This window comes from Syzygium oleosum, unplaced genomic scaffold, assembly GCF_021117445.2.
Source record: "Syzygium oleosum isolate NSW1041296 unplaced genomic scaffold, Sole_v2.1 Sole_v2.15, whole genome shotgun sequence".
In the NCBI taxonomy this organism is placed as follows: domain Eukaryota; kingdom Viridiplantae; phylum Streptophyta; class Magnoliopsida; order Myrtales; family Myrtaceae; genus Syzygium; species Syzygium oleosum.
The window spans coordinates 2268940-2279123 of NW_026607499.1; the positions used below are offsets into that span (position 1 = coordinate 2268940).

At 40.1% G+C, this 10184-nt stretch overlaps 1 protein-coding gene across 1 annotated transcript; it reads left to right on the forward strand.

The window, feature by feature from the left end:
* Window positions 1-6745: 6745 nt before the first annotated feature.
* Window positions 6746-9093, forward strand: LOC115677992 (probable WRKY transcription factor 41). Its single transcript, XM_030601249.2, has 3 exons — window positions 6746-7396; window positions 7511-7639; window positions 8173-9093. The coding sequence occupies exons 1-3, from the start codon at window positions 7131-7133 to the stop codon at window positions 8729-8731; spliced, it is 954 nt and encodes a 317-aa protein (XP_030457109.1). The 5' UTR covers window positions 6746-7130; the 3' UTR covers window positions 8732-9093.
* The last annotated feature ends 1091 nt before the right edge of the window (window positions 9094-10184 follow it).

The window sequence follows — 10184 nt, forward strand, 5'->3', positions numbered from 1 at the left end:
GACCCGTCCAAGTGTCCCATGGTTTGTCCATGACCGGTCCATGGCCAAGCATACTTGATCCGTGGACGACCCTCGGTTGTTATGTAGTTGTGTGGGACCAATCATTTAGCAACCAACACACGGTTGCACGTATCAATCCATGGTCATCAGCGATAAGTACATGACCGTGCGGAACCACCTGCGACTGGAATAAGACCGTGCGGAATCGATCCATGATCGTCCATCGATTCGTGGTGGTATATGACCGTCCCACGACCAACCCTTATGGTCGAGAGGCTGATCTATGGCTGAGTAGCTCGGGTCACTTATATGGTCATTTGATTGATTCACTAATGATCCCTTGATCATTCCAAGGCCGATCTTTCGATCAAACCGTGGCTGATCCCTTGGTTACCCTTCCAATCGGGTTGATTGGTCCATGACCTATCCTTGGATTGGTCCATGGCCGATTTCTCCCACAATCGGCATGCCAATTCCATAGCTATTCCGTATAGCCAAAATCACGGATGTCACACAACCCTTAGGTATTTATGGGATAACTCTGGTGTGATAGATCTATTATATCATCATCTGCATTTTGAAAATATTGCACAGTATGTTAATGATGAAGAGACGAGTGCTAAGATAGGGGATTGAGTAGAAACTGGAGGTCTGTATGATGTGGATGTGGGAAGAATTGATAATATGAATGGTAATGTGTTAAAAAATGTGATAGGAATGCTGATTATGACGAGAATCGAGTTGAGGTTGGTAATAGGGATTTGGATGAGGTTGAGGATGATGATGCATGTGAATTTGTGGATGTGGAACACTCGAGTGATAATGATAATTTTGAACTGGTTGATGCAAAGAGAAATAGAAAGGAATTTTCAGCTAGAAATAGGCTCAAAATTGGGGTTAACATTGAGGCAGCTGGTACTTCCCAATAAGACAGCTGATCCTCACTTTGTGGATGCTTCTAGGCACGAAATAGAGTACCATCATTCATATGAGGAAGAAGGTCTTCATTTTTAGATAATGAGAATGAAAAGGAGGAAGATGTTCTTTCAATGAGGAGAAGTAGATTCCCATGATATGATCATAATGGTAGAAATCCAATATTTGTTATTGACATGGCATTCGAGGATGCAACTAAGTCCAAAGATGCAATTTTGAGGTACATGGTAGCGAGCAAAGAGCAATTAAATACACAAATAACACTATTGGATTTGTAAGAGCTTGGTGTGCGTAGACCAATTGTGACCGGATGATTTATGGTAATCTTGATAGCAACACTGGGATTCAATTTGAAAGTACATGGATCAACATATACGCGGTATCCCTTTTGAGAATAAGAAAGTGTCTACTGCTTACTTTTTAGCTAAACACTTCATGATTCTCATTTTGTAATACCTAAAATCAGTGCACCTGAGTTGAAGAAACTAGTTAGAAAACAGTTGTGGGTGAATGTCACTTTGAATCAGTGCAAGAGAACATAGTTAAAAGTATTGAAGGAACATAAAGCAATTATAAGCAGTATGCACAAATGTACAACTACTTGAGGTAGCTTTATACTACAATCGCCACAAGCAATTTTAAAATGAAAGTTGAAGGCCATTGCCAAATTCCCTACTATTATTTGATAGGGCTTACATTTGCTTTGGTGCTTGCAAGAAACTATTATTGGCAGGATGTAGTAAGATCATTGGACTAGATGGATGTTTCACGAGAGACTTGATCATTGGTGAGTTGTTGTATGCTATAGGGCGGGATGCCACAACCAAATGTATCAAGTGGCATGGGCAGTGGTAAGAACTAATAATAAGGACATTTGGTACTGATTTATCGACTTGTTGAAGTCATACCTGAATACGAGTAATGGTAATCATAGGACTTTGATAAGTGACATCAAAAGATATGCAATACTTCATTATCACTCATCTTGAAATTTTTTGCCACAATGTATACAATGCTCATTGGTATTAATATTTTGCCTTTTTGTTGTTGTTGTTGTATTTGTCAAGGTCTCATCCCTTCAATAGTTGAACCTTGCCAAATGTAGAACACATGGTGTGTGCAAGGCACATATATTCCAATTGGGGTGAAAACTATAAAAGAAACCAGTTGATGAGACAAATTTGGAAATGTGCCAAGAGTACTAATATGACAACCTTGAGATGCATAGACAGAAGTTGAGGAAATGAGTTCACAAGGTCATGATGATCTATTTCATACTGAGTCAAAACACTAGGGCAAAGCCGTCTTTGACACCAACATAAATCATAAATGTAATCTCGTTGATTATAATTTCACTAAAGCTTTTTACGGTAGGTGGACATTGTGAGTATTTTGGAAGATATTAAAATCATCATTATGAATAGAATGCATAGCCACAAAGATGCATGTGGTAGGTGGATAAGAAATTATGGTCTAAGAATTGTGCATAAGATACATCAGAATACAACTGTTAGTAGGTATTGCCATTTGATATGGAATAGAGATCCAAGATATGAGATCATTTGCAATTGACGGTACGGAATAATTTTAGATAGGCAAATTTCTTAAATGGTAATTTAGTTGAAGTTTTCGAGACTTTGATGTGGATCTAGTTCGTCACACTCCATCTTATATATCAAAATGTGTATTGAGCTCAAATGGATTCATCATCAAAGTAGCTATGTATATCTGAATACCTAGACAGCCCACGTATTTCTTTGTCGCACGGATTGGGGAACGGAGATGGCTACTTTCTTTGCGTGGCCAAACTCCAAGATAAGAATACTGTATGTATTCCAATATAAAAGGTGTAATTTCAGAATGTATTTGGTGCGGTCTCCATATATTTTTTTATGGTTGTGATTATGACAAGACAATAATGTATATGAATAAAGAACGTAGGTGGGTCAATCACACCGTGTCCCCTTATATCAAACTGCAAATTGAACTGAATTCAATTTCAAATGTCAAGGATGGAGAAAGAAATGGACCCCATCTTTACCCTTTTATTCGTCGGATGGCTTGAACCGAGTGGAATTGGAAAATTTTGCAAGATACTCGCTCTCTCTCTCTCTCTCTCTCTCTCTCTCTCTCTCTCTCTCTCTCTCTCTCAACTAACATCATGGTACAATGCCCCTCTGACCTGGTAAACAAATACCCATATTAAACAAAGCTAAGAAAAAGAAGAACCAAACCAAAGAGCTAGAGAAAGCCCCACACGTTGTTCCAATCCACATCAAGAATTACATTTCAATCGTCCAATTTACTTGAAATCATTACCTTCCCAAGAATAAGCTAAAACGTTAACCGCCCCAAAAGTGATCTCTCTTCTTGGGTTCACACCACCACGAGAAACTCCATGCTTTTCCCTACCCACGAAAAGGGATTCATGGTCAAGAAGGACCACATTCTGAACTCTTAGTTTCTAATTAAACAATAGTCGTGTTAATGTATTACGTATCCCAAATCGCTTATCTATGGGTTTTATATGCTTTTTTATACACGCGTGGTCTCTTTCGACATATGAGTTTAAGTTTATTGGACATTGTACTATGATATCGAAGTCAGATTTTGTCCTAGTTTATTTTGCGTGTGCAACCCTCTTTCGTCCTAACAAATCGAAAGATCATACTTCCTTCGACCAACTTTTGTAACTAATAACTTGAGCGGCTTAATTTCATTAGGCAAATTAATTTTCATCCCCTCGTTAGGCATAAGAAGATATTCCCCTACCACATGTCTTTATTTGTGCGCTTTCATAGGTTTAAATGTGCAATATAATATTATGGCTAATCCGGTGAAAGATTAAGATTTTGTATCATCCCTGCAAATTATTTTAAAAGTTTAAATTGTCAAATGAAGATGTGATTAAATATTTAAATATTTTAACATTTTTCTGTCACCATTTCAAAATGTCGACACGGTTAATAAAATAAGGACAATGGAAAGTCTTTTAGCCTAAAAAAAAAAAGGACGATGGAAAGTCGGGTGCATGAGTCCGCCCATTTTCACTCTTGGGGGAACAATTTTTTAAACGAATATGATTGATTGCACACCATGATTTCAAGTACATCAAGGTACGTCCTGTTCTGTGGATTAAGACGAGGACAAATCAATTCTGTCGTTGCACGCGACAAGTAGAGAACTTAAAGGGTGCGAAAAGGAGAAAATACTACCCCTATTATTATTTTATTAAATTGTATGCTATCTCCAATTGTTTTTGTTTTTGTCACTGTTGTGTAGGTGATAACAATGAAATAAGTCTTGAAAATAGCTTAGGCACTTTACGTAGAAAATATATCTTGAGTTTGAACCAATAAATAAAGTACGATCCATTTCCTAATTTGAGTGATTTTCCGGTTTGAGTAGGTTTGTAAATAGGGTATTCTATTTTAGATGCAAATGTCATATGTATATAAGATATGAGTGTTGGTTTGTTGCCCATGTTAGAGCAGAAGAGCTTTTGGCTGCAATGATCAATTATTACATCACGAAGAAATTGAAAGCGTTTTGGAGCCAATAAATCTTGTAGTGGAATTTGTGAATCTCTACGTATCTTGTAGTGGAATTTGTGAATTTATAAGGGTTAGATATTGTATAGTTTATTGGGTGGAACTGAGGGTTTAAAAACATCGAGAGTGTTTTGGCGAATCAAGTTTGGTTGTAATTTCCATCGTATCGCTGGATCATGGTGGTATCCTGTACTTGCTCTCTCCGTGAAATAGGTATCGAACCACGTAAATCCAATGTTCGATTTATTTCCTTATCCTGTTCATCATTGTGTTCGATTGCTTGTTTTTCGTCACATGGTAAAAGAATTCGCAAAAAACAAAAGGAAATTAGAACACAGGAAGAGGGTGGCTGTGGCCATTTATGTTGTCTCAAAAAGGGAGAAAGTGAACGAAACGTGATGCCACTTGGTGTATACTAAAATCACCAATTACTTTCATTCCAAACCTCCACGAGACCGGGCATATCATATTCCAATATTAAGCAGATATTCATCCACGTGGTTGCATGTGATGGAAATGCTGCTAATACGACAAAACTAAGGTTATTGTCTATAGTGATTCTCGCAGTAATAAAGACCTAACTTGCATAAATCCTACTGCACTTTTTACTAACGTATGTAGAATGGAAGGAGATTCGTCTCATTGATTGCTGCCCTTTGCTAGATGCATTGCACGGGACATAAAAAAGCAGGAGATATATATTAATAGAAATCGTTTTGTTTGATGAGCATACCCATCAAGAGATATTGGTTTGAATTTCTAATTCCCTTTTCTTATTAGGGTTCGCATGTCATCGTGGATTAGATCTTGAGCTCATCTGAGAACAGTGGGATTTCGTTGAGCTATTTTATGTGAGTTTTCAGCTTGATGTATGCATCTATTAATGTTCCACTTACATTAACTTTTTCTGCGACAACATCAAACTCTCGAGAAAAACGGTGTCTTGACAATTACACAAACACACTTTCATCTTTAGCTTTACCAGTTTGTGGGATTGGAGTCATACATATGTTTCAGTGCCAAATTGGAATGAACAATGCTTTGCTGTCCTCATTTCCATTACTCGATAAGTGGGCATGTAAAAACTAAAGCATGACGTATTAAACCCTCATCGACCCACGAATTCCTTTGGTAAAGACAAGCTGTCCGTGATATGCTTAATAAGATATGCATGGAGGATGGTGACGAATGGGACGAAGTCCACAAGTTAAATAATCGTTATTAAAGCATATGTTTCTTGGCTAGATTCTCGATGGCAGAACTGTCATTAGTGAGCTGGAGAAATATAATTAGGCATTTTTCTTACCAAAAAAAAAAAAAAACGTAGAAGCGTGCAGCTCTTGTCTTGGTGTATTTTGCTGATTAAAAATAGGGATAATAACAAAAATAATCCCGAATTTTGGCCAAATGTGTAATGTGATCTTTGAATTTTTAATTTGTTTAATGTAGTCCCCGAACTTTAGCCTAATGTTGAATATGATCCTGGAACTTTTAATTTGTTCCATGTGATCTCTGGACTTTTGGTAAATATTCAATGCAGTCCTCGAAGGACTCCATTGAAGATTTACATATTGTTTAAGGCCTAAATTGAACATGACATCGAACAAATTAAAAGTTCATGAATCACATTGCATATTGAGTTAAAGTTCAGGAGTGTCGTTTTCCTAAAATACTAAAACTCAGCCAAATGGAGATATATTAGGGGGTTCTTGATGTGGCTCGACTTCGGGGCATCACATGGGGACGTGCGAGCGAGTGGGTTCTATGGATCTGTCGACTTCAACGTAAGCGAGGGTTCGAACAGATGACGGCAGCGGCTCTCGTCACGGATCCCTCTCTCTTCGTCCCTTTGCGAAGCGGTGGGGGATGCAACGCGGAAGTGCGTTTGAAGATTCTCATTCTCTTCCTCTTGCTGGCAGGCAACGCCCCCCGTTTGACCTTGAAACCAGAGCGAACGAACGAACGAACGAACGAACGAACGAACGTGTCTGGTGATTACACACTTGCTTTTAGTTTTTTTTTTTTTTTGCAGAACCCCCCTTTGCCCCCTTTGACGTAGTCAGCAATTCTCTCTCTCTCCACCTCTCTCTATCGTGGAATAGTTTTTTGAGAGAGGTTTTTTTGGGCCACTCGGTTATCTGCAGGACCCGAGATCACTCGGTTTTGCTTATCCTCCTCGGTCAATCCTCGAGCTCTCTCTCTTTTCCTACTCTTTTCCCCGCGTGCTATATAAGCATACCGCCCCTCCCTCGTCTTCCTCTCACCTTCCTGCTTTGCGAGGAAAAGCGCCCTCTCTTTCGCTCTTGTTGGTTTTATATATACACCGCCCTTTTCACCCGACTGCTGCAGCAACACCCATAATTTGAGATTCTCTTTTCCTCCTTTTCCTCTCTTCGTCTTATAGCTGGTGATCTTTCAGAGACCCTTTAATTCTTCACGTGTCATCGCCGAGGTTGTTGGTTCAGCTAAGCCCACTCATGTCATCCGCACTCGTTCGCTTTATCTTTTGATGTGCTTGATCGAAAGATGAAGAACCAGTAGGCACCCATCTTTTGGTTTCGGCAACAATCGCCTTACCGTCCGAATAGTTTGTGGAGATAAGGTCTTTGTAGCTGTAGCTTTGTTGGGTCTGATCTTGTGAAAATGGAGAGGGTCATCAACTGGGAACAACACAACCTGATCAACGAGCTGGCCCAGGGAAAGGAGCTGGCGAAACAGCTGAGTGACCACCTCGTCAGCTCGTCGTCGTCCCGCGAGACGCGCCAGTTCTTGGTCGAGAAGATACTCTCTTGCTACCAGAAGTCGCTCGCAATGCTGAATTACGATGCTTTCATGGGGGAGCACAGGCCCACCTTCAGCATTGGGACTAGTGGCAGCCCCAACAATGAGGGGGACGTCTACAAAAAGAGGTAGCTAGATTCATCCGGACTCCATGTGTTTATGCCAACTGCTGATGGTTTAAAGCTTTAAATCTGAATCATTCGAATCGAATTGTATTGATGCGGGCCTTTCCCGAAACGCAGGAAGACTATGCCGCGGTGGACAGAGCAGGTTCGGGTCAACTCAGACACCGGACTAGAGGGGCATCCTGAAGATGGTTATAACTGGAGAAAATATGGGCAAAAGGAGATTCTTGGAGCCAATTACCCTCGGTAACTCTCCATTCCCAGTCCGTGCCTTGTTCTGCTTTCAATCAATTCTTCGTTAACTGGCGAATGATGATTTCAGAAAGAGCAGACACTATGAAGTCTCGACCTTCGCCTGTCATGAGTTAATTAGACATTAAAGTGTGAACACACGACTGAAAGAAGCATTTTTTCCACTGCCCCCATGAATTTTGAGCTCCCTATGTTGATGGCGGAGCTGAGATTCATGCACTGACACTTTCTTTTAAGCGACAACCTGTAGATTCATCTGCAGTGGGTGGCCAATTCATTTTACTCTGTTTTTCTTTTAAGTTTCTTGTCTTCTGGTTGCCACTTGCCAGCAAGTATCAGCTTCTTTGACGGCACGTGGGTCTTGCAGTTGAATCGTTTTGTAGTACCTTTCGTTATTTATTAGATCATCGGAAACGCCTGAAAAGTTGGGGGAGGGGCAATTGGCGCCTAATCCAGTAGATTCTTGTTCTAGAGAGGGTATGTTCGTTTGGGCAACATTGTCCTGAGCAAGATCTGTGCTTTTGCAGGGGATATTACAGATGCACTCACCGTAATGTCCAAGGCTGTTTGGCTACGAAGCAAGTCCAGAGATCAGACCAAGATCCAACTGTCGTCGAAGTCACATATCGGGGACGACACACTTGTATCCAAGCCCGCAATTCAGCCATTAGTCCGACCCCAATCGTTAAGGAAGAGCCTCCAAAAGAAACCACAAACCGTCAAGAAAAGCCCAAACCGTCTCTAGAGACCCTTTTAAGCTCCAAATGGGGACTCAGCGTTAAAACTGAGAACTTGGACGCGAGGCAGGATGATGTGTTCCCATCGTTTCCCTTCTCCACCACCGCAGTTGAGCCTGAGAATGGAGAGGGAGATTACTTTGCTGATGCGCTGATGGACGACAGCTTCCTGGACAAGTTCTACTTCTGCGCTCCCAACAACGCGCAGACGTCGGAGTCCGGCCTAACGGAGATAGTTTCAGCTCCGACTTCGGTCACCAATTCCCCAATGGGGGACCCAGCTTTCTCGCTAGGCAAGGTCGATTTCGACTTGGATTTTCCGTTCGACAATCCGGATTTCTTCTCATGATTCAAGAGGCTGAGCTGTGTCAGCAGGAGTAGGGGAAGATTCGGATTTCAGTTCGTGGACAATATTGAAGGAGGTGACCAACCAAATTGGTAGCAAACCAGGCCATCTAAGTATGGTCCCTCTATAATGGCCAGGAGAGTTTCTGCTTAGATTTCACCAAACAAATGTGTAATTTTTGTACCCTTTTGTTTTCTGTTTTGTTGTTTCCCCCTTTTTTTGTTCAGTTTGATTGAGCTTATTCTTAGAAAGTTAGGAGTATAACGTCATCTTCACGTGAAGATATCGAACTGCAAGATTGCAGCTTGTAAAGTGTTGAATGTTATCTTTTGCCCAAATTCAGAGAAGAAAATTTGATCCGGAGGTATATTGGCGATTGAAAGAATGTGCTCCCTTCCTGAACAAAATCAAAACATCACCTTTGTTAGTAGCAACCTAATCAAAACTGGTTTGAGCTAGCTTCGTGTTAAAGTTGTAGGATCTTCAAGATTCAGGAAAGGAAGCTTTACGGGAGAAAGGGGAAACTGCAGTGCGAGATTAGGTATCCAAGAAGAAAAGAAAAAATACTCAAAAGTTTACATTTTTATTCAATAAAATGATTTTGTGTCAATGTGTTACCACATAGGGGTATCTGAAAAATCTGATCTAGCTATTTTTAATCAAACAAAGAAGCTAGCTATCTTAGAAAAAAAACTGAATATGAAATAATATCATCAACAACATTTTTAAATAGGGAATTTTCTAGTAATATTTGGATATTTTGATCTAGCCAAAAAGTGGGGCGCTAAATAAAAGGAAATGTCGACCCGGTCAGCAATGAAGACAGTGGGCGCTCGTTTATTAGAAGAGATCGAGAGACGCACGTGAGAAAAGGGAAAAGAAAGAGAAAAGAAGAACAAAGAAAGGAAAACAGAGAAAAGGGAAAGAAAGGAAAGGGGTTTTGTGTGTACATGCTACGGACAAATCTCCGAACTAGATTTATTACGTATGCAACGCCTGGTAAGTTTTGTGAAATTTGAGCCGTGCAGTCCGATTTTTAAGTTATTAAGCTTTGAAATTACATGAAAATGGTGAATTATAGTGTTGTAGAGCCGTGAGTTTGACGGGAGTCAATTTGGAGCAATGGTTTAGTTGGAGTGAGAATTTTTGAGTTTTCCCGTGTGAGTTTGGTATTGCGTTTAGGATTGAATAATCGTTTTAAGTGAGCGATTTGTTGTCGTGTAAGAGTTGTTTTGCTCTCAATTAAGTTTTGTATAGTCGTTTCTTAGTCGAGGTAGTGCTTTACTTGATTTTAACGTTGATTCTCGTTTTTTTTTTGTCGAATTTTTTTTTAATTGGTAGGATTATGAAATCGTTGGTTCGAGTGAGCTTTGTTGTTTGGTTTTTTGGGCAATCCTAGGTAAGTGGTGTTATTTTTTCTTCGAGTTTGTAAATTCATATTTCGAAAGCAGCATTG

What these genes read in the sequence shown, in the direction of transcription:
- LOC115677992 (XM_030601249.2), top strand. Translation starts at nt 7,131, where the DNA reads ATGGAGAGGGTCATCAACTGGGAACAACACAACCTGATCAACGAGCTG. An exon ending in GGGGACGTCTACAAAAAGAG is followed by an intron (nt 7,397 to 7,510) that starts GTAGCTAGATTC and finishes CCCGAAACGCAG; the next exon opens with GAAGACTATGCCGCGGTGGA. An exon ending in CTTGGAGCCAATTACCCTCG is followed by an intron (nt 7,640 to 8,172) that starts GTAACTCTCCAT and finishes GTGCTTTTGCAG; the next exon opens with GGGATATTACAGATGCACTC.